This window comes from Kryptolebias marmoratus, linkage group LG23 (genome assembly GCF_001649575.2).
Source record: "Kryptolebias marmoratus isolate JLee-2015 linkage group LG23, ASM164957v2, whole genome shotgun sequence".
Classification (NCBI taxonomy): domain Eukaryota; kingdom Metazoa; phylum Chordata; class Actinopteri; order Cyprinodontiformes; family Rivulidae; genus Kryptolebias; species Kryptolebias marmoratus.
The window spans coordinates 15116381-15142108 of record NC_051452.1 but is presented as its reverse complement, the minus strand read 5'-3'; the positions used below and the strand labels follow the sequence as shown (position 1 = coordinate 15142108).

Here is a 25728-nt window from a genome sequence, read left to right as displayed (position 1 = left end):
GTTCAGGAATTCTTTCAATACAACTTGTAGTTTTTAACACAGCGGCTGTTTGTCTGTGGCTTACTTTGTAGTCTGTGTTTCCATCTGCCTGTTTTAAAGAGTGTTGTCAGGAAATTAAAGACACAGGTGTGTGGTTACCATGGTGCAGCAGCTTGTACTTTTTTAATCTTGTTTATCCTTACACTTAATATATCAGCATTTTGATTTAAACATAACAAAAGTAAGCCTCAAATTGTTGAGCTTCAGATAAGAAAGTGGGTGTTTGTTGGAACTTTTGGTTGTAGCTGCATTGGCACCCTGTAACATTTCTTCAGAAACTTTCTAGTTTTAATTGGCACTTCATTGGCAATCAAAGAACTGAATTTCTACAGTTAAATCAATGCAAAGAAAAATCTCTATGATACGATTATAACTCAAGTTGATCAAGTCCCGATGATGACTCCAAACCTGTGTGGTCCCAATGATGACCTTGGCGTTACACCAGGTCTCCTGCCAAGCTTGGTCTTTAAGAGCGGAGGACTATCTCAGTTGGAGGGACTCAGCGAAAACACACAGAAGAAGTGTACTGTCTTGTTTTTTTGAGCATAGTGTTCCCGGATCAGTGTGAAATTTCTATTTGCCTTGGTAATTCAGCAGTGCAAAACCAGCAGGCAGGGAAGGAAGCCTCCTCAGTGCAGCGAGAAGAAGGCTGTGCCTCCTTTCACTGTTAATTATAGCAGTGTCAGTAGAGCGGAGGGTGAAGGAGACTGGAGGAGGAAGCAGAGCTGGTTACAGAAGGTGAGAGACAGTTGGTTAAAGGAGAACAGGGGGGCCTGTAGAGAACTGGATCGGTGAGTTATTTGGTTATTTGAAGCTGTTCATTGTAAAACAATTGATTCCACCTTTGATATAAACTAGAAAGACATCATTATTGTGAGTGGACAGTTGTAGCACAGTGGAAAAATCTGCTTCCTCTTCCAGATCTCTTTTTCTCTTTTGAGCACATTGTGTCTCGATCACAGTTTTGCTGACAATGCATTACAGAGAGAGAGCAGCTTCTTCTTCACCTCAGGTACGTTCTGCAGACACACACACACACAGACACACACACACACACTTACTTGAGCACCTACATATGCTGTGATCAGTGGGACTTCAGCAGCTACAATTTACGCTGCTCACTGCCTCGGGACGTGTAGCTGTGAGGTGAGGTGCACCAGGACTGTGAGAACCCCCCCCCGACAGAATGGCGGTTTTGACTCTCCGCGACCCAAGACTTCTCTTGGGTAACACCACACAGCCACACAGCTCAGGGACTCAGCGGAGCAGAACGATGCACCGCGCAGCATCGGTGATGTCAGAGCGCTAATCTCTCTGGGGGGGGATTGACGGATGGACGGTTGTCAGAAGCATTTGATGCTGCCCTGGATGAAAGGCGTCGAAAGCAGAGGGAGAGACGGAGGCAAGCGCCGGAGCTGTGCTGCTTTTCTTTTGAACACTGATGGGCTTTTTAGGGAGCGAGGGTTGCTTCCGCGTTCCAGCGTTGGAAGAGCAGCAGATGGAAGTGGTTGAGGAGTGGGTTTGACCGGAGCTATTTCCTCTTGCTTTCCGTATAACAGCAACAAACACACTGAGCTCAGAGCCGGGCTCAGGCCCTGGGTGTCACTCTTCTATTTCACCACTGCTAAAAGCAGGAGGGAAGTCAGCGGGCATCCGGGTCTAACATCACAGGAACATCATGCTCTCTGTAGACCTCAATGAAGGATTTGTGTATCAGGTAGGCATTCAAGAATATCAGCATTCCCTTCATTTTGTACAGTAAAATCACAAATCTATCCTGATTTTCGAACACACACACACACGTGTATATATATATATACACGTGTGTGTGTGTGCCTGCTCAGCAAGTGGAGCAGCTGCTCCCCCAATTTCTAAAGTGGGGTTCAAACTTATGCTTTTGGCTTTTGGTCCCCCATTTTTGGACTTAAAAACATGTTAGCACTTCCAGCAAAAAGACAAACGCAAGTAGTATTTATTGATTCCAGTTTTACTTTCTTAGTTACGAACCAGAAGATTGCTATTAAAAACAATCACTACCTTCTACACCCCTCCCTCAGCTTTGAGTTGGTTCAATCCAACCATAGCTGCAAAGCTAGCCACTGCCGCTTCGCTACTTGGACAGTGTTCAGCTGTGGAGAGGAGAAAATAAAAACAGTCAAGGTTTTAAAACTTTAAAACTGTGCTGCTGCATCTTTATCTGCTTATAAATCAGACAGATCATCATCATTGAGCTCATGTTTAGGAAAGTAACACAATCACAAGTTGATAAAAAGTGGTAAATTTATTTTTTTTTCTGCCAATCTTATCAACATCAACCCAGTGCTCATTGTAGATGATTGTTTTTGTTTTGGACTAAATATAGCCTCAGAGCAAAAGTTTGTAAATGTCTACTTCTGGTTTTATATTGAAATAAATCATGTCATTTTGTTGCGATGTGTTTAAAAAAATCCTGAGCCAACTATCATTTTTGAACAGATTTTATTAAAATTTACAATTTTGTCAACTTGTGCTTGACATTTAAACCTAACAATCACACTATATTTTATAGTTAGTACATAAAATATAGTGTAAAACTATTGTAATATATTGAGATTGTGTCCTTTTTGACTCATTGAGGATGAAAAGGAGGACGTGTTTTGTTCTTAATGACCTTCATTGTTTTCACGCTGAGTTTTGCTGGACAACTAGGCGATTGGGTAAGACTATACTGTCTAAAGCTTTGCGTAAAACAGGCATAGTTTTATTTTGTTATTTTTTGATAGCAGAATAACTTATTCTACACATACAGCTACAAAGCTTGTAACAGATTAATGTCACGTTTCTCATGTGGACAATGTGTTTTCATGCGGGCGAGTTAGCTGATCTGAAAAGCTATGTTTAGCTCAAGTTAGCTAAATGACTTTTTTTCATTTTATTGTTGCAGTATTAACAATAAAATTTGCATTGTAACATTTATAGCCAAAGCTAATTTGCAATTCACAACCTCAAATGGGCCTTTAACAACTTTAATAAAAAGAAAAGAAAAACAGTTTAAAATTGAGTTTTAAAAGAATGAAATATTACACTTATTAAGACGATACTTAAAACAAGAATAAAACTATTAAAAGTGTGTGATGGGCTAATGCTAGCTGAAGCGATATGTTAACTATAGGTTATTGACACTTGTGCAGAAGAGGGAGTCAGTGGTGCTGATGTGCCTGTGAAAGCTCCAGAGAAGTTTGGCTGACAGATGGGATCGCAGGAGAGGAGATAATACCCGCTGCTCTGACCCTGTTGATCTGTGACAAAGCCAGGGGAGTTGGATTTGTTTCTGTTTGAGCACTTTCTATGTTTTTAGATTTCTTCAAGCTTTTTCATCTCTGAACTGTGAAAGGAAGGTGATAATGTTTTTGCCTGTGTTTGTTTGTCTGTGTTAGCAAAATATCACATGAATCAGTGGATGGATTTTAATGAAAGGTAATAACACCTGAGAGGTTTCCCCAACATAAAGGGTGAGAGCTAAGACATTGTGCAGTATTGCGTGAGATTGTGCTCAACAACTTTTTTCAATTTTTGACCAAAATTATTTTGACATTTGTCATTTCTCAACATAAAACGATCTTAGTTAAAAACTCTGGCATAAAAGCAGGCAGGTGTTATATGCATTCCTTCAGGAATTACTTAACTACCTAATTTGTTGTTGTTTGTTGTTCCTTTTTAATTAAAATCTAATGAGTTTTTAAGCAATCTTTGAGCCATCTGAGGCCTTTGTCTGCACTTGTTTTTACACGGTGTCCAAAAGAAGATGGTGATATAGAGAAGTCCTGAATGTGCTTCGCACATTCTACCATGTGATGCTGCCGGTACTGATCCTGCTGTGATTGCCACGCTAACCATCTGTAGAGATGAAGAAAAAAAAAATCACAACAGAAGCTGTTAGCCAATCGCAGAGCTTGTACAGTCACTGATAATCCGTCTCCATTTGCAAGCCATACAATCACTGTTAGTTTTGACTAACAGTTGACTCCAATAGTTAATGCCACATCTGTTTCAAAAATAGATGTTGCGTGATCAGTTCGCTCTCAGAGCATAAAGTGGGCATCGGCATCATCACTATTACACTAGATTTTGTTACAAAATCTGACCAAATTATAGCCATTTTTGTGTTTACTAAAACCGCTTTGATGTGGTGGCAATCTTGAATTGGGTTGACTCCAAAAGTCAATCAGTTGTAGATGAACATCCAATGATTACTTTCTGCAACTTTCACAAAAATTTGTCCAGTGATTAATGAGATATTTTACACTACAGACACATGCACACACATAGACATAGGCTAAAACATTAAAACCCCTTCAGGCAATATAACAGCACAAAGTGCTGCTCAGACCGCTACTTACTGGGCACACCATGGAGGACGAACACTTCATTTAGCAAGATTTTTAGTGCTCTCCACCTGTCCTATTTCTCAGTGTATTGTAATGTAAACATCCATCATCCCTGCTGTTGTGAAAGCCTCAGGAGAGATCCTTGAAAAAGGCAGAAATGAGGTCACATATCTTCCTCCCAGCGAGCTCTGTTATAATGAAGACAGGTTCCTGAAGGGACCTTGTGAGAATCAATAGAAGCTGTGATTTATCCTGGCCAACAAAAGGAAATACAATGACACTTGTAAACATTGTCTTTGTTACTCTATAACATTTTACACTCTAAGAAAAAAACATCTTTGGAGACCTAATATGCCATGGTAGAGTTACATGTGAAATCTTTTGTTCATATGATCTGTTTTTTTTTTCTTTTCTTTTCTTTCCTGTCTATTGCAGCAAATTAAAAAGAAACTTCATGTTTAGCACCTGTCGCCGACGACAAAAGGGTCATAATGTTTTTGCCTGTGTCTGTATGTTTTCTTCTGTGCTGTTAACACAATATCTCATGAACCACTGGGTGGATTTTAATAAATCTCTTAAAAAACTATTTGAAAGAATCATCTACAATTAATAAAACTTTGGAGTCAGCCCAATTCAAGATGGCCACCACAGCAAAGCTGTTTTAGCAAATAGTTTTAGCCATAAATGGCTCTAGCTCAGCCCATTTTACAGATATTGACCGAAACTATAGTGTTGTAGAAACAGAGACTGATCCCTGAATTTTTTCTCTGAGCGCTAACTGATCACGCAAGATCTTTGTTTAAAACTTTGGCGAAAACTTTTGCAGTCAACTCTGTCTGTTAGCAAAAAATCTTCTGAACAGCTGCACAGGTCTTAATAGAACTCTCAGAAAGTAATAATTGGCTAAACTAGCGATAGACTGATATGAGTTTTTATGTTGCTGATGTACTAATGATCGTCTACCAGTGATCTTCTACCAATGATTTTCTATCAATATACTTCTTCCTAGGATTTTCTACCAGTTATCTTCTATGATTTACCTTCTACCAGTAATCTTCTTTAAATGATCTTATACCAGTGATCTTCTTCTAATGATCCTCTATCCTCTACCAGTGATCTTTTACAAGTGATTTTCTGCCAGTGATTGTCTACCAGTATTCTATCAATGATCTTCTACCACTGATCTTCATCTAATGATCTTTTACCAGTGATTTTCAGAAGTGTTTTTGGCATTTATACTGTAAATTATTCTAATGGACGACTGATGATGATGACAGAAGATGCTTTATGTCAGACATACAAACTTGTTTTTCATTTGGTTCATTACATTTGTTGTGTGTCAGAGTGAAGCTTTCACAGAGGACTTCTTATAACCCTAAAGAACATAGTAGGAAAGAAGCAGCTGCATGGCGCTGAATCACTTGTCTGAAAGTCACCATAGCTTCCACTTGTACTAATCACTTTCAAAAACAAAATTGTTAGCTCAAGATACAAAAAGTATTAGCTTCAGAGATCACTTTATTATGCTAAATAATCCGACAGGCTGTTTGAGTCTACAGCTTTTAAAGTAGAAGTACCAAAGTACTGATAATCAGTATTGCATCAACAATAGTGTTGATAAAGTCTTAGTGATACCACAATAAAAATATTTTGTGCACTGCTCATTGTCCACTTTAAATTCAGATTTTTGTGCTGTTTTAAGAACTCAATAATATGTCAAGATTGTGCAAAAGATTTAGCAAGGAATAATTAAAATGCATCAATAAAAACTGAAGGCGACACACAAGGTTTTATCTTGGACTACTTTAGCTTCAATCATGCCCCCTAGCAATTTCACAACATGAGCTTGAAAGGTTTTACTCACATCTGCAGGCGGTCGGTTTCATTTGCATGACCTGAAGCATGTTTTATTCAGCAATGATGAGAGTTCAAAGGCGTTTGAACTGCTAGCTCAATGCAGAATAGGAGTGCATAGAGAGGATCTGAAACTGAATGAAATGCTAAAAAGCATATTTCATCACAAGCAAACAAATACTAACTCTGCTCTTAAATCAGTAGTTCAGAACTTTTGAAAAGAGATTCTGTAAAAAAGTGCTAAACAATTAATATCTTATTTGTAGTAAACAGATCTTTGAATGACCTCAATGTGGACAATTAGTGTTTATTTTTGACACAATGGTCAAGATAACAGCTAGCCCAAATAGAGCTAATACCAAAGTGGATTGTTCTCGGCTTAAAATATTGGTTCATGTAAACATTGTTTTATAAATCTGTGTATTAGCAGCAATTTTGCAGTAGGAAGTCCTGCAGGAACATTATGATATATGTTGGTAACAAAGGCACACATTTGCACAAGTTGAAAGAAGCACTAAATTAGCCATCAAATTAAGTTTAATTACTTATTGTTGCTTCAGATGCTTCAAGTCACACTCAGATCGGACATATGAAATTAGAAGCGCTCAGACGGTGTAAACCTCCGCCAAGGCCATAGTGTATAGTAGTATAATAGAGAAATCTGGATTTGTATCTGGGTCACCACCAAAATTTAATCAGTTGTTTTTTGTGACAACCTCAATCTTTCCTGAAAATGTAATCTAAATCTTGCTAAGAGACAAACTAACTAACCAACACAATCAAAAACAAAAAACTTGTTGGCAGAAGCAACAAGGTTTTAATAAAAGGGTCATCTGTGACCTTGATCTTTGACCCCTGACCTTGAAATTTATAAGAATCAACCTTGACCCATGAAGCGTCCAGCTGTGCAGTTTGTCATTCCTCTTGTTACACCATTGCAGAGTTAGAGCACAGGGTCACCTTTGACCCTGACCTTTGACCTTTGACTGGATCACCACTAAAATGTAATCACTTGTTTGTTGTGACAACCCCAACATTTCCTTAAAAATTGAATCAAAATCTGTTAATTAGTTTTTAAGTATTTTTTTTTAACAAACAGACGAACAGACAAACAAACAAACCAATGCTACAAAAAAACATAACCTCCTTGGCGGATGTAATTATAGACCAAAGCTTTCGTTTATAGATGTGACAAGATGATCTATATGTGAAAAAAACAACAACAACAACAACTCACTGAAATTGGCTGTAGACAGATGTGGGACTGTAACTGTAAAATGTAGGACAATCAGTCTTGTTAGAGCTGTGCTTTTGGAGCAGGATGTTCAGATAGCAGCCTGTGACTTCAGTGGCTATATTTATTTTTGAACTGCATCACAGCAAAGACTTAAAATATGACATACTTGATGAAGATTTAATCAATTACATGAATATTTTAAAAGCCCCATTTCCAGTTGTCAAGACTATTACTAATTGAGTATCCATCCAGTAAAGAATAGAGCTTTAGTTATTGGTTGTTTGCAAATAAGTTTAGTCTTGTTTTTGCAGCGTTTTAGCCAGGTGCAACTAAAATTTGACTAATGCAAATATTACAACACCAAGCGTGGCCTCACCAGCTTGGGGGAAGGTTATCTCCAGATTTGGTACTAAGAGACATCTGCTGTTCAGAGAACAACACTGGTGGTAAATCTGTGAGGATTTAGACAACGGCTGAAGTTTTTAAGAGGTCAAGAGGTCATTTCGCTGTTTTGTGTTTTACAAATTGGCTCTACACCAGGTGTCCTCAACAAAGGCTTTCTGTTGGTCTTTTTAACCCTCTTCTGACTATTTTTTTTTTGAGGGCTTCAGGAGGACTAAGGTTTTTTCAATTGGTGTATGCTGTGTGTGACAGAAAAACTTGGCTTTTAGTAGTTTGTGGTCAGTTTCATTAACTTTTGTGTTAAAATTCAATCAATTAAACTGTAGCTTTCTTTTCGGAACACTTTGACAAGACATGAAAATGATCAGATAAAATCTAAGGGGACTTTAACAGCTCTGTGCTGTATTTATGTGTCATCTAGTACACATTTTTGTATTTGTGGTATTCTGCTGTATAGGAAAACATTATTTGAGCTTATTTTTACAGCCTGCTGCCATGAAAGACAGGCGATCACGTGCATCAACAAAATCATGCCTGTGTCTATATGTGTGTTTGTTTGTTCTGTTAGTAAAATATCTCATGAACCAAAAGATGGATTCCATTGATACTCTGAGAAAAAAATAACCGAATATAGATCTACAACTGAAAAACTTTTGGAGTCAACCTTATTCGAAATGGCCATCACAGCTAATTGATCATAACACAAACAAAAATGGCTGTAATTCAGTTAGTTTTACAGATATTGAGCTAAAACTTGGTGTGGTAGTAGCTGAGAGTCATTTACAACAAACTGAACATTAACAGGTAGCGTAAGATCTTTGTTTAAAACTCAGGCTGCAAAGCAATGGGCAATGTGCATTCCTTCAAGAAATGCTAGTCCTAATTATGATGTTGGTCTGCTTGACTCTGTTTTGTCTGGCAAAGTGTCAACCAGGGTTAAGTAACATTTGGATTAGAAATCAATTACAGCTGAGGTTTTTGTTAACTGTGGCATTAAGACCCAGACACATGGTTTCAATGCAACAACCAGATTATTGCTTGTTATATATACTGATTGGATGTTATGTAAATAAATATTCTTATAACGTCATCAGAAAGGCTAAACCTTTTGGGGTCATCATTTATCATTTACAGTTGCAGTTTTTAATATTTGCAAGTACACTCAGTTTTAATTAACAGTCTAAAGATTGGAAATTTATGTTTAGACATTAAAAATTAGTAAACAGGTGTAATTTTGAAGAATTTACATCAAAATCGCTGAAGTTTTTACTGAGTTGGATAGCAGGAGTATGCAAAGCACTTTCAACTCAATCAAGTTTGAATCCAGTTTGAAAACATAAAAAGCTTTTCTTTTACATCCTTATATTGATTAAGTTGCTCTTTCAGGTTACTAAGTTTATTCCACATATCGTTCTTGGTTAAACACTAGTAACATTTGAGTAGTTACTTTCCCACTGCAGGCAAACGTGACCTAATTTTGATGTTTTTGCTCCTATGCGACACATATCAAATTTTTTTCAAATGAAATTTTTTCAGTGTAACAAATCAGATTATTTCATATCCAACCCAGGTCTTTTCTGTATGTGATACTGAATTGGATACAAAGCCAATGTTTTTCAAAGTGACCAAAGTGTAAACATTCATGTCACATTCATGCGACTTTTACTTCAGATGAAAGGAGTCCCACCAATCTTGGCTTTGACTTTTCATCTACACACTCCTCTGCACAAAGGTAGCAGCCACAGGTCCAAAAAAAAAGTCATTGTTAACATTTGCACTCTTTTTCTTCTCTGTTTTCTTTTATCTTTTACCTATTGGATGTACAGCTGGCCCTGATTGGACAGCAACTTCAAAAATCAATACACACAGGCTAACACAGCGTCCATAATTACTTTTGTAAGCTCAGCGTACAGAGTGTGATGTCATATCTTCTTCTGTGCATGCAGGTAATTTCGGGAATGGGAGATTGTTTACACTAGAATCTGATAGAAGTCGCATTTAAAATGTGAATGAGGGAAAAATGGAGCGGGAGATCGACAGGTGGATTGGTGCAGCATCTGCAGTGAAGCGGGCACTGTACCGATCTGTCATGGTGAAGAGAGAGCTGAGTCAAAAAGCTCGATTTACCGGTTGATCTACATTCCTACCCTCATCTATGGTCATGAGCTTTGGGTAGTGACCGAAAGAACGAGATTGCAAATACAAGGGTCTGAAATGAGTTTCCTCCACAGGGTGTCTGGGCTCTCCCTTAGAGATAGGGTGAGAAGCTTGGTCTTCCGGGAGGGACTCAGAGTAGAGCCGCTGCTCCTCCACGTCGAGAGGAGGCAGTTGAGGTGGCTCGGGCATCTGGTTAGGATGCCTCATGGATGCCTCCCTGGTGAGGTGTTCCGGGCTTGTCCCACTGGGAGGAGGCCCAGAGGAAGACCCAGGACACGCTGGAGGGACTATGTTTCTCGGCTGGCCTGGTAAGGCCTTGGGATTCCCCCGGAGGAGCTGGCCCAAGCGGCCCGGGGAGAGGGAAATCTGGGTCTCCCTGCTTAGGGTGCTGCCCCCGCCAACCCCGGATAAGCGGAAGAAAATGGATGGATGGATGGATTGATAATTTCTCTCTGATTAAATCCAAATTAATTCAATGTAAGAAAAGACATTGTTATCAGCTTGTCTTGCTAAAAATAAAAAGCGTGGTAACTGAGCACAACAACCAGAATATCTGTCTGGGTTTTTTAGACTTGTCTGATTTTTTAATTTTAGGTAAATGGAATGCAGCATTAGCCTACTTGCTTGCTAGTAGATAGTGAGAAGAATGGAATATTTGTAGATCATTTACAAGATAAAGAAAAAAAAAAAGTTGTCATTCCTGTAGACCAGGGGTGGCCAATCCTGGTTCTCGAGGGCCACTATCCTGCATGTTTTCTTTGTTTCCCTGCTCCAACACACCTGATTCAGTGGTTAAATTACCTCTTCATGTTCTACAGAAGCCTGTTAATCACCCAGGGATTCAAATCAGGTGTGTTGGAGCAGAGAAACAAGGAAAACATGCAGGATGGTGGCTTCGGGGACCAGGATTGGACACCCCTGCTGTAGACTGTAAAAAAATACATACAATCTATGGTCACTGAATGCTTTTTAAAGTCGTAAGAAATTTTTGGCCTCTATAGAAGTTTGACTTTAAAAAATAACATTTTTTTTATAATAATATTCTGTTTAAAGTGAACTCTCTTTAACTGCTAAGACTCAATCTTATTATAATAACAACAAAAACCAAGACAATGCTTAGTGTATTTGTTACCTTCCACACATGTATCAAAGTTACTACTTTTAATCACTATCAGATAAAACTAAATGCCAAGCTTTTTTAAAAAAAAATAATATTACTGCTCAAATATTCAAGCATCTGCATGAGTGCAGACACTCCCTTAACACGTTGTGACATTAGGGCATCCCCTCGTCGTCAGTTCATGGCCCAGCCTGAAGGCGTTTGCTTCTCTACTCATGTTTGTTGCTCACTCATCCACATTGCTCCTCCCCATCACACCACAGTCTGCAGTGAGCTGTATGCAGTGGATGGTGTGTGTCCCTGCATGAACAGTACAGGCCCGGCTAAGTGCTATTTGCTGCTACAGTAATAAATCAAAAACCTGAGAAGGAAAGATGGAAACATTTCAAGGTGAACAAATGTGGACATAAAATATGTTCATGTTACGTTAGAGGGTGTGTATCCATCCTCCTTCGCCCCTCCCATCCCGGCTCCCCTGGTGTCTTTCATCATGTGCTCTCTGCTCCCGTTTTCTCTGAAATCACCATCACCAAGTGATGGACCAGCGGAGAAGCCGCCACGTTAATTCTCTCCATTATACAGGGCCCTTCGTCACTGATCCCGTGGTCAAAGACAAGGTTTTATCCCCCTCTCCCGTAAAGGCGGGCAGATTAATCTCAACACAGATTGGTGAATTGGGATGCTGCTCGCTGGGCTGGTCTGGGGTCAGCAACATGAGGCGGAGAAACCGGTGTCTATAAATAGAAGCTGGGACCTGCAGGGAGGAGAATGTGGCTCATCTGTCATACCAAGCCAGTGAAGCTTTGTGTGGGACCGAAAGGAGAAGGATGTAGCATCATTCATGGAACCGTACGTCAGTCTTTATGTAATGAAAAGGGTTGTTTCATGAAAGAAAATAAATTATAAGAGGTCGAGTCTATGAATGTTATTGTTTAAAATAACAACAAGTTGGTGTGTGTAAGACTGTAGTTAGATAAACATTTTAGCCATAGCTACACACACACACAAAAATAATAAAATAAAACATGTAGGAAGAATTTCTACACATTTTTATAGCTTTTTTTCAAGATTCAGCAGTATTTGGATTGGTAATTAAAACAAATAGTCAGATTTGTTTGAATTGTCACCTCCACCTCTCCAGACTTTCTTCCACCTACTCCCTCTTCTCACTACAGATCACAGTGTCATCTGCAAACAATAAATTTTATTGGGACTCCTGCCTGACCTTATCAGTCATCCCTGTCCATGACTGAAAGAAGTTGACATCTCATTGAAAAAAATTTAATAAAGTATTGAAACCTGTTGTGTGAGTTCTTTGTATTACTTGTGTTAGTGGTGTTGAATGGATGAAAACAAACCTTTGAGACTTATATTTTTAAACATGGCGGAGTATACAGCAATTTAAAATGAGTTCACCAAACCTGTTTAACCTCTTCTGCCCTTTGGTCAAAATGTCCCACGAGGCCGCAGTTTTAAAACTGAGGTCTGAGGTAGGATGGATCAGCAGATAAACTGATGGACTGGGGTCTTGTCTGCAGCACTGAGGGTGATTTTGCAGTCTGTCATGGTGAAGAAGCTCAAAGGCAAATCTCTCAATTTACTAGTCTGTCTATGTTCCAATCTTCACCAATGCTCATGAGGTATGATCATGACAGAAAGTACGAGATCCTCGGTACAACTGGTTGAAATGGACTTCCTCTGTAGGGTCGCCAGGCTCAGACTTAGCGATAGGGTGAGGAGCTCTGTCATCCAGGTGAACCTTAGTGAAGAGCAGTGAAAGGAATCAGCTGAGGTGGTTCAGGCATCTGATTAGAATGCCTGGTGCTTCCCTTCAGAGGTCCCATTGGGAAGAGACCCTGGGGCAGACCCAGAACCTGCTGGAAGGATTATTTATCCTCTCTGGTCTGTGAACATCTTGGGATCCCTCAGTAAGAGCCAGAGACGGTCATTGGGGAGAGGTATGTTTGGGTTTCCCTCCTGTACTTGGTACCTATGTGACCTAACCAAAGATAAGCAGCAGAAAATCAATGGGTGGAATGATAGCTTAAGAAAACCTCCTGTTTTTCAATGTTTTATGCAGCTTTAGTTAAGCAGCTAAGGTTCAGAGCCTTTCCAGTTCCATTTACATTCTTGGTTTGAAACAGCAAGCTCTGCCAGCTGTAGTACCTCTTGAGCAGAAGTAACCCTGTGGCCCGAGTGTACCATTCACTTTGCTAACCTCAAAATCGCTCGCAAATGAAGGGTTTATTGAGTTCCAGATGTTGGGTGGGAAGGGTTGCCTTAAAAATGACTCCAATATTTCCATAACAACATATTGCATTAAAATTCCCAGTGACTACAAATCTATCTAATTCTAGTTTATTCAAACTTATGCTCTCATTTTATTTGTCTATGGAGGATGTACTTGAGAGATAGAACCTTACTTAAGATGGCCCTCCTTTTCGCCTGTTTCCTCTTGATCACTGTCAAAAACTTGTGTACATTACATTTTTGTAAACCTCTTTAGACCATCTTGAAATAGCAACTATATTTATGTTTTTATGGACTTTAGTGGTTATTTTAAGATCGTGTAGGGTTGAATCTGAGAGAACTAGAAGACCATCTGTCACATTACCATGAATTCTGTTGAGAAAACTGTAGGAAAGTCTGTCCAAAGGTACTTGATGATGACCCCTTAGCTGTGCTTATATGTGTTTGTTCCCTGTAAGCTATTTGCAATAGCTCTGTTAATGATTCTATGTACAGTAAGCCTCCTAAGTCAGCACTCTACATCTGTCCACTCTCCCTTTTGATGCTCTGGCTTGTTTCTCACATGCCTGTCCATGTGTGCCTTATTGTGTAAGAGAGAATGTCATGCAATGTTTTGTTTCGTTTTTTACCATTACCATTTTAGCTTACTACAATAAAACATGTATATGTAACTTTTTTTAACTTTCTATTGCGCCCTTAGTTTTGAGAGATAGAAAATTACAAGTAATTGTAAACACTTATCTTTCAGACTGCGTTTACTTTAGCTAAGATGATGGAGAATGGTAATTAAAAGCCTGCTGACTGCCAAGGAAAGCTTTGTGTACATAGTTAAATTTTAGGACTCTTGTAAAATGAAATTCAAACAGAACAGACATTACGCTTTTACCATCTCAAAAGAAAAAAAAGTAAATATAGTGCTTCAGCTATTATATATACTGTTATAGCCATGCTGCACCACTAGTTGGTGAGAACGCCCACATTAAAGACACATTAAAAGAAAAAGGAAACACACTTTGGCTGGTTTAATGGCGAAAGGATCAAGATGAAAGTGTGACAGATGCTCCATTGTTGTTTGTTTCGAAGACACAGTAATTATGGGCATGCAGGTAATGGTCTGCTAAAATTGTTTTTGAAAATTTTTTTGCCAAATTTATTGCCATTTATTTTTTCAGTAATTAAAAAATAAAGACTGACATAACTAATTATTGATTGTGCACCTACAAGTCAGTCACTTTTGGAGTCAACCCAGTTCAAGATGGCCACCACAGCAAGACATTCTTAGCAAACACAGTAATAGCTGTAACTTGGTCAGTTAAACAAATATTAAGCTAAAATTGAATGTGTTAGTAGCTCAGACTGATCCCCAACTTATTCACTGAACACTAACTAATTGTGCGAGATCTGTGTTTAAAACCTTCCTATTAACTACTGGAATAAACCATTTTTATTTGTTAGCAAAATATCCCATGAACCACTGGATTAATTGTAATGAAACTTTCAGAAAGTAATCAATGAATGCACATATACAGCTGATTAACTTTTCAAATCAACCTAATTCCGGGTGGCTGTCTTAGCCATCTGACCTTAGAAGATACAAAATAGTTGCAACTCTGCGAATTTAGCTGAGTAGCTGAGCATCATCCCCAAATTATACTTCAATCACAATATATTGCGTGGGATCTTTGTTTAAAACTTAAATGTACGTAAATGTATGTGTGGAGCATAGATAGACCACTGATGGTGCCGAGGCTGCTGAAGACCTGATCAGTACGTCTAGTCAGTCCAAAAGCTTACTCAGTCCCCTGACACACTGATACATTCTGCAGCCTCGGCACATCATGCTCAGAGCACACGTACATTCGCTCTGTAACATGGATGTTGGGTTGTTGGGTTGAAAGAACAGCAACAAACTAAACAAACGATGTCACACAAAAATGTAGAGATGTGATATTAGCTTATGTAACATTCTTTCACAGAGGTATGTCATTTTTGAGCAAAAGTTGTTTTATAAGCCTGAGAAATAATGTAAAAAGAACAGGTCCTAATAGCTTTGCCTCTTTCTCCATTTTCTGTGCTCTGTGACTGATGTCACTGTTGATAAGGTACTAAATATGTATAACTTATTAACAGAACAACACTTCAAAGTTGTCTGGACTATCCCTTTATATCCCTTTAATGTTAAAAGTGTTAACAGAAAAAAAAATCTAAATTGTTGGTGTATCTGTGTTGACTGAAATCATGAAGTTTTTCAAAAACTATGTCATAGTAACCTGTTTTACACATGTCGACTTTTTGTTTGGGCCCTAAAAACCCAAATAATGGAGCAGTTTTTACAATTTTTTTCTGCGTCTTTATTCTAGTCCTGTCACCGTCACACTTTGAGCCCGTAAATGACATTCTCCCCACCTAGAAGAGGTATTTCAGTATTGTTGGTAGAATGATGTAGGCCAAGATTTATTTTGACAGAATATTTATTTAAACATATATTTATATATTTAAACAGAAAAAAAGACAGAAACTTGTTAAAAGTAACTTTGGAGTAGTACAGAAATTGATAGTGAGATGATTTGACATCAAATTCACCATGGATGTCAAGAGAATAAAACCTCACATGCACACAAACTGAAGAGCGACTGAGTCGGAGGAGAAAGGGTAAAGACACAGCGAAGAGATGAAGGATGTGTCACCATGACAACTTTTTTGTGTGGTCATGGCCTGGAGGTGTTGGCATGCACCTCTCCGATTAGTAAGGTTTATAATTTGTTAAGAAAAACTGATGGAAGCTTTTTCTTTTTTTTTTTTTTAACAAAAAGCAAATAGTCTGTGAAGGTGCCTAATTGCTTACAATATTACAAATGACATGCTGCCTCAGGCTGCAGGGTAACACTTTTAAACCTTTTAAACACTTTTAATAATGCATAAATTTAGTTGACTTCTACATTCCAATCAACATATATGAAAACCCACTTAAAAACCTAATATTTCTTGAGGGTATCTTAAAGGAGTAATGGAATATACCATAAATATAAAGCCATTATTTTTTTGTGTATTAAAAAGCACAGGAAGTACTGAAAGACGGAGCCATACTCTATTTTTCAAGGTCAGAGCTATTTTTAGCAAGGAATACCCAGAAAAGGACTGATGCTACATCCGTTAGCATCTGTCCTCATCTCTGCCACTCCACGCACTGAGCATGTGCAGTTGCCCCACATTAGTTGACTCACCACAGTTGGTGGTGGTTGAGCTTTTAAATGATTTAAGGCTTATCTGCAATAAAGTGTTCTTGTTAAAAGCATGACTCAAAAACCTGTGTCATCTGGCATTTGGATAATGAACATAGCTTTTGTTTTCTAACATAGCAATTGGCTGGCCTTTGTTGCCATGGTAACCGCCTCTGGAAGTTGGCCTAATAATGCTGAGTCTTTCTATGCGTATGTATTTAAGGACAAATCACTTGTCTTGGCGGATTGTGGGGCTGGGGTGGGCTGAGCTAGGCAGCCTAACTATGTATGTGTGTATGCAGCATATAGTGGAAAATATTATTTCCATGAAGAAATGCTCAGCTGTCAAGAAGTCAGCTTTCGTCAGTGCTCAGCTTATGGAAATGGAAAATATCTTTAGGCACTTATGAAAACACTATTAATGTGAGTGTTGCACATTTAAAAGGTGTTGAAACATGTTCTATTTGATGAGTAATATCTGGTTGTTTGTGTCTCCTGCAGAGAACTGATGAGGAAGCAGTGGTGGACCGTGGGGGCACACGCTCCATGCTCAACACCAACTTTGAGAAGGAAGAACTTGAAGGTAACCCCATTAAAAGACACTAAACATTAGAACACTTCTTAAGGTGGTATCTCACAGACCTGCAACTGTTGGGAGACTAGTTGGTGACTCAAAATTGCAATAAAATTGTGACAAAATAGGTGAATTTCTTTGTTATACTCTCACTGAACTCTGAGTGTTTGTGACCCTGTGGCCATCAAACCATGGGCCATGTTTTGCAGTCTTGGCTGTGCACATTTGAAATACAGATAGGCATATTTGGGTCATTAAAAAAAAAAGTATTTATCATCAACATGAGCGGGCTGCGGTGGCTTGATGGTCAGTGCCATGGTTCTGAAATCCTGAGACTGTAGGTTCAAGCCCAGGTTGTGGCAGGAAGGGCATCCAGTAAAAACAATTGCCAAATTGTTTGGATGTTTTTTTTTTGTTAGAGAAAAGCTCCCCTGCTGGAGAGGCCCATGAAAGCCACAAAACTATCCACAGACGCCCTAACGAATGCCAGCTAGTCACAGCTCAGTGAGATAACACCTTTAGTCCTTATACTGACATTATTATTATTAATGTCCAGATCCAATTCGAACGGCAAGTCAACCTGGACCCAGCCCACATGCTATATTGCTTGCACTGGAGTATAAATCATATGATGCAATGAAGTGTATGTTCATTACTGTTATAAAAGTGGTGTGGCTCCTTTAAGAGTTTGCAGAGAGAGAGAGAGAGTGGATGGAGCACTCTTGTGAGTGTGGACCACATGAGTTAGGTGGTGGAAATCCACTTTAAAAAGCTGAACTTTTAGCAGTACATAAATTTACACTCTAGGCTAGAGTAACGACAATAAATGCTATGACACCAATATATGAACATAACACAAAAAGTAAGGAATAGTTGGTACCTGATTGGCACTTGTTGTCAGCTCCTGTAAGCATGGATCCTGCCAGTGGTGGCTGGTGGTGATATTTGTAGGGTGGGCTAACAGATACATAATAAAATGCTGAAGTTTGTATTCCAACAACAGAAGCATCCAATTTGAAATAAAAAAAACTTCTATAAAATGACATATTCTTTTTCAACACAAAGACAACCTTAAAACAAACCATCACCAAAAACCAAGCTTACACAGAGCCTCTGTCAGTTGTCTAATACTTAATTCCCCTGCATTAGGGGTTTCAACTATAATTATTTCAAAGGATTTTTCCCAGTCAAACAGCTTTGCATAACACTGCACCACACTCCTTGACACAATTACTAATCACACTGATAAAATAAAATCAAACAAGACATGCAATAATATAAAGTGCATTTTTTAAATGAGGCCTACCTTTTTTAAAGAGATGCTCACTCCAATGACTTTTCTGGGATGTAAAAAAGGTTAATAACCACCTCTTTAAAGATCTGTTAGCTACACTTGCTGTTAGCCAGTCCTTTCACTGAAACCAGGTCACAGGAAAACTGAATATCCTTTGGTTCGTCTGCCCCCAACCTTTTCACTTCTGGGTTTTCCCCCAAAGGCATTAAGGAAAACAGGTGAAAAATTAAAAAATCAACCTTGTTTATCTTTATCTTGCTCACCATTGCACTTATCTCAGTCTATGCTAAACCACACCACGTACATTCGTGCTTGAGGCACATTATTGTAAGTGCACCCTCATTGGCTAAAGCCTGAGGGCTTGGGCTGACCCTGGGCTGAATTAAATTAGCCCAAATGAGCAGCAAACTGAGGGGGCGGGACAAGACGGCTGTCAATCATTCTGTCCCACTAAAGACATTAAATGTTCAGGGCTGTGAAAAGTTAGCCCTTTGGAAAGACTCTGGATTTTTCTCAAGACTGTTTGGCACCAGTTTTGTTGTAAATTTCAAAAAATGTGATACGATATTTTTATTTTGTGTTTATTAGGTATTTTAACATTTTTATTGCAAACACCAGGGAGGGCTTAGCCCTACTAGCCCACTTATACCAGCCATCCCTGGATCCTGCTACAGCAGTCAGTTGGTGTCTGCTTCAAGCATCTCATATTTGACTGATTTGGATATGGTCCGTACTATAGGGCAACCCCACTGAACATCTGTGGGATCAGCTAGTGTGTGCTGTTCATTTCAGAGTGACCGACACAGCCACATTGGCTGAATTACGACAAAAGCTGGTTGAGAATGGCATGCCAATCCACAGCAGTGTGTAAACAAGCTGGTGAGCAGCATGACGAGGAGCTGACAGGCTGTTTATGGTTCTTCCACATGCTACTGAGGTGCCTGTTTGTTAAATGAATAAATTGTTAAATTGCCAGTAAATCTTGTTTCTTCAAACTGCAATAAACATCAAACAAAAGTCAAACTGACTTTGAGCTAACCCACATACTCAACTCTGTTGTTCAACCCACAAATTAATTTTCCTAACAAACTTGACACCAATTAAAGGGAAGCAAAAAGGCTTTCCAACATTATAAGATTTATTGCCAAGATGTATTGTTACAACAAAGAAATAATCAAGCAAACACAAATGTTATTCCTTTTTGTGCTAAGTTTATGAAATTACAACACAAGGATTTTCTTCAACCAGTCCGAGGGCCATCTTTTATAGTCCTGTAGTATTCTCAAAATACTTTCAAAACATCTGAAATTTAGAAAAAATGCTTGTTACTGTTATCGTTTTCCTGTAAAATTCATACTGCAGCCTAAACCTGCATTTTGTAAAGGTTTTTACAGAACAGCTGAAAGAAAAAGAGGAAGGAGATTTACAGATTGTGTACAGCTTCAGATGTTGATTAAGATGTATACGCCAAAAGAATTTCCTTATTAAAACCTATTTTTATGTATGAAGTCACTAAAAACATATGATTAATGCAGATCTTTGTACCAGTGATGTTTTGGTTTTTGATTCTCCTTATAATCTCAAAACAACATTATTCACATATTTATTTTTTTCTCTTGAAATACTGTTTTGACATTTGTCTCAACATTTTAGCTATAATCTTAACATACTGAATTTAATTCTGAAACTGGAAAAAAAAGTTGATTTTTTTCCTTTTGAGTGACCTTCATGCTATCATAAATGTCTGTGATTTTTGATCCTGGGAGAAAGAATTTGTCCGACTACATTGAACCTTATTATGATCTATTGCTTATAATTTAACAGATGAGCATGTTTTTACAACACTGGTAGACATTCTGGCTCCAAGCAGTTTCCTCAGAATGATCAAACCATTAATAAACATGACATTTCATTTTCACTTGCAGTTTTTGACATTAGCAAATCCATCCATCCATCCATCCATCCATCCATCCATCCATCCATCCATCCATCCATCCATCCATCCATCCATCCATCCATCCATCCATCCATCCATCCATCCAGTGAGCAGTGAGGCCACATTTTGAGTGACCAGTTTTTAAAAATCACAGCTTATTTTCTGATGCACCACTTGCTAACTGTATACCCGGACATTTTTTGTCAGAGCTCTTGTACTCTTAAGATGCCTTGGAGACGCCTATAACAACTTTGTCAATATTTCAAGAGAAAAAAAGTCGCACAACTTGTTGAGAAAGTTGAGAACCGAACAAAAGTTGCAAGACCTCATGAGGGTTGTTTTTGCCATTTAGACATCTCCCAGAGTGATAGCAACTTAAAGGAACAAATTTTCCTGAATATTAATTTAAACACATGTCACTTACCGTGTTTACGCATGCTCCATTTACACCAAAAGAATCAGATGCTACAAACGTACATTGGCTAAAAACATTTGACTTTGTTCCTATATGCTACACAGGTAACAGAACCGATGTGCATTTGAAGCAGAATCAGTTCTCCCATCAGTTTCTGATGAATTTAGTTGCTAGGTAACAGAAGCCTAAGCAGGCAGAAAAAAAAAGTCATTCTTTGATTCTGACATTCTGTCCTTCATACCCAGGTTGCTGGTTTTTGTAATAAAGCTCTCTCAGTCTGCTACTCTTTTGAGGTTCAGACTCCATCAAGAGAAATCATCTGAAGTTATCTCCCATCAAACCATACCCCAAAACGATACAGTTGATTTATAGCAGCGATGAGTGTAAATCATCTCTCTACACACCGGCTTATAGCTGTTGTTTCTCTGGTATGGAGGTACATGAAAAAAATACATCCTGTTTTTTAATTACATTTTATAGAAAATCTCAGCCTTTTTGGAATTGGGGCTGAAAAATTTAGTATATTGATAGCTGAGAGTACAAGGCAGTGGGCGATATACATACTTTCCAAAAACACTAATTATATTGTTCTAGTTTTTGCTTGTGGACAGTCCTACAGGATGTATGGGATGCATGCATGGGATTAAAGTCTATTTAGAGTCTGGAAAACATATTTATTAGATAATATTTGATTGAAATATAAAAAAATCAATGCTACAAAGACACATTTAATAGATTTTTTTTCACTGGTACATTTATTTGAAATATTGCACTATGAAACCCACTGAAATCTTTAATAGGAAATACAACATTTGCCTTAGTTTTGTTTTTATTGTGTGGGAAGTGACTGTTCAACCTTAGCAGCCAATCAAAGTGCAGTAAAGTACCATGGATTACACTTTCAGGCTTGAGAACGGGAAACACCAGAACATAGTACATCACACTCCACTGTGTGAATTAAAGCTGTGCTGGACAAAAAGCTGCTGAGACATGGCAACAGTGAAAAGGACAAAAAAAAAAAAAAAAAAAAAAAAAAGGAAAGAAGAGCATCATGTGACATCAGTGGTTGTTCAAGCCTGGAGGAAGAGAGCTATTTTTATAAAGCCCCCCACTTATGAGCCATGAATCATCAACCTATAAGCTTTCCTTTGATCCTTGCCTCTGCAGCATCATTATCACCCGCTGTTGATGGAAAGAGGGTGATCATGTTTTTGCCTGTGTTCATTTGTCATCACCATTACCAAAATATCTAATGAATCACCGAGCAAATTTTAATTAAACTCTCAGAAGGTAATGATTGCATGTACATACAGTATACAACTGATTAACTCTTGGAGTCAACCTTAGCCTACACAAAAGTGACTATACCTCTGGAAAATTTACAAATAGCTAAAATTTAGTGTGGTAGGAGCTGACAGTCATTCACAACACATACTCTAGTCAGTGATACCCAACCCTAGTCTCTAGTTTAGTTGTTTCTCTTCTTTGACCCACCTGATTTGAATGAATGAGTGATTAACAGGCTTCTGCAGAACTTGAAGACCTGCTGAAGAGCAGAGAAACAACTAAAACCTGCAGGATAGTGGGCCTTCAGGACCAAGATTGGAAATCACTGCTCTAGGCTATAACAGATCATGTGAGATTGTGCATATTGTTGTTTTCAGGGTTTGGAAAAATGGCTAGGTTCCCATCATAAGATAAACTTAGTGTAAAATTTGTGTTTAAAAGGTGGCGGGCGATATGCATGTCTTAAATAAATGTTTTGTCTTTAATGGTGTGAATGCTGACTCAGTGTTTACACTTTAGTTTTCCTGTAAATGATTTGTTCTGTATGTTTCTGGTCTTACTTCAGTATACTCTCAGCTATTTCAGCCATTCAGTTATGAAAACGTTCAGTTTGTTCAGAACATTATGGCTGTAATGTTTTGGTTTTTGTAACTTCACTTTTTGATTTATTTAAATATATTTTTTCCCTGTTTTCTTAATAAAATTAATGAGATCTCTTCCAATCCCTAAAAAACTTGGTCCTATGAAATCTAATTATGCATACTTGCTTCATTTTAGCTTTTAGCTACAGTTTTGCTTGTCTTAGCATTTAGCATTTTGGGAATTTTATCTTTTAGTTATTTATCTGCCGGTTTTAGTTTTTAGCTACTGTTATGCAAACTTTAGGTTTTAGCTACATTTCTACTGGTTTTAGTTTGTTATTGTTTCTTTTAGCTATTATTTAGCTGGTTTTACTTTTACCTGCTGTTTTGCTATTTAACTACTGCTTTTTTTATTTTATCTTTTAGCTACTGCTTTGCTGGTCTTAGATCTTAGCTAAGCTCTCTGCTAATTTTAGCTTTTAGCTAGTGTTTTATTAATTATATCTTTTATGCTGTTTTAGCTCCTTCAACAAGTTTCAGCAATCATTCAGTGCTTTGTAGCTTTTGACAGTTCACATTGCAAAATCTCCTGCATGTTCACCATCAGTCTTTCCTCTGTTCCCAACATATATAATTTAGTCCACGCTGAGCGCAATTTGTCCTAGATGTATCCATCTATCATAGGAAATGCTAAATGACAGAAACAACTGTCCAAACTACAAATATATGTTGACATCTGGTGGTTTCACATTTCGTGTTCAAAGTTCTGACTTAACCTGTGTTTGAGGATTCCTGGTGGTGGTGGATGTTTTTTTAGGCGGGTGGCACAACGGTGTAATGGTTAGAGCTGGCGCCTCCCAGCAAGAAGGTTGCAGGATCTCCTCCTGACCTGGGGCCTTTCTGGGTGGAGTTTGCATGTTCTCCCTGTGCTCATGTGGGTTTACTCCAGGTACTCTGGTTTCCTCCCACAGACCCAAAACATGCATGTTAGGTTAATTGATAACTCTAAAATTGTTAATGAGAGTGTGAATAGTTGTTTGTCTCTATGTGTCCCTGTGATGGACTTGTGACCTGTCCAGGGTGTCCCCACCTCTTGTACAGTAACTGCCTGAGATAGGCACCAGCTCCCTGTGACCCAGAAAAGAGAAGTGGGTCAAGAAAATGGATTGATGGATCTGAGATACTTACCACTATCTGAAATTACAGGCCTAACATTCTTTCATATCATGCTGCGGAGTTTTAGACTGAGATCATTTTATGATGAGAAGGGACAGAATTAGACTGTCAAACCTTTTAAATGAAGTTGTATGCCATCCTATGTGAGATCCCACAAGATGTGTTAGCTTTCAGAGTTGTTTGTTGAGGACGACTCTCAGCTACTACCACTCAAAATAGTAGCTGAAAATCCAAAAAACCTGAGAGTTATAGACATTTTTTTGTGTTTTCTAAGGTTCCTTAACTGTTGCAGCCTTCTTGATTGGAGTTGACTCCAAAGGTTAATGAATTGTGGATCTAGTTATTTCTTTCTGAGAGTTTCATTAAAATTCATTCAGTGGTTCATGGGATATTTTGCTAACACGACAAACACACACATAGACAGAGACAGGCAAAAACATTAAGAACAATAATCATGCATAATTTACTTTTTATCCATTAACCAGGAAAGTCCTCTGTGCTTTTTGAGTAATGTGTTTTTGCATTTTGGTAAAAGTAGGATAAGTGTTTATAATTTATCTACCTAAAAATGCTAAAGGAACTCCCTCTGCAATCTGACCCAGAATTTGCTACAAAGAAGGTAGGGCAATGTTCAAGAATCTGGGTCAGGTAAACTCCTCTTTTTCTTTTTGTAAAGCTGCACACTCAGAAAAACATTCGGGCCACTTACATACACAAAAGGCATTTGATTATCACAATTAACTCATAATCCTGTTAGCTGAATCTGGCATTTGAACAGCACAAAAGGCTATAGGTTTTTCAATAATTTCTCAAATTTTACAAGTGAAGGGGATTAATAAATCCTACTACTTTAAGCAGAAATTGCGCATAATGTCAGAATGAAAAGTAAGTGACCTCTCTTTCAATATGGAGTTTTACAAATCAGAACATAAAATAGAAATAATCTAGTCTTTACAGTGACCTAAATTTAACAACAACACATAAATATTGCACTTTTGGATTAATTCTTACAAAATTATGGCAAAATTCAGGAGTGGACAAAAAAAAAAAACAAGTTTACATTATGATTCAGAATCGTTCACAGCAAGAACCTGAAGTAAACAAATTTGGTTCCCTTATCAGTCTCTCACACTGAAATGGAATTTTACAACATTTGAGTTTATTGAGGTTCGCTGACATTCATTCTTGCTGCGCTCTTTTGAGGTCCTACTTTGTTTGACTCAGTAGGTGCTTCCAGACCACCCCTTCACAGTCCTTATAAATATGTGAGCGAGTTTGCCTTTTTTGTTTTCAAACTACCAGCACTGTGGCTGTTTGTAGAGCTTACAACTACATTTGTCGAATCTTTTTAGTTTCTGGTTCTGAGTATGAGCTTTCTTGACTCAAAAGGGCCTCATACAGGGATGTGTCTGGAGCATACTTTCAAAAGGTTTGCAGCCGAATGTGAAACATTAATCCAGAACACAAACTAACTATAGAGTCCTCCATTGTTGTTGTTAAATTCCACATGTCTTAATAATATTGTTGGACTGACTGCCCGCTGAGTGTTATCTAATCACAGTATTCCCCTGGCAGTGCAAAAGAAAACATGTTAGGCCTAATAAAGCTCCACAGTGGGGGTAACAGTCTTTATGACCCTCAGAGAGTCCTTATAGTAACTATTCGGTCAATTTAATAACTGTAAGGTTCCCAGATCCTTTGGCTGAGAAACAAGCCCAAATCATTACCTCTCCACCACCATGCTTGAGAGTCAGTCGGCAATGTTTGTGCTGTTAAGTTGTGTTTGTTTTTTTAGCTAACTGTGAATTATGACCAAAC

The 25728-nt window shown here is 38.2% G+C and overlaps 1 protein-coding gene across 2 annotated transcripts in view; it reads left to right on the top strand.

The window, feature by feature from the left end:
• The window catches only part of LOC108242165 (sodium-driven chloride bicarbonate exchanger), a 74729-nt gene that overhangs the window by 8900 nt on the left and 40101 nt on the right, over window positions 1-25728 (top strand). For both annotated transcript variants that reach the window (XM_037973940.1, XM_017426841.3), the window contains exon 3: window positions 17149-17230. In XM_037973940.1, coding sequence (XP_037829868.1) covers window positions 17149-17230 — 82 coding nt within the window. The remainder of the gene's footprint in view (window positions 1-17148; window positions 17231-25728) is intronic.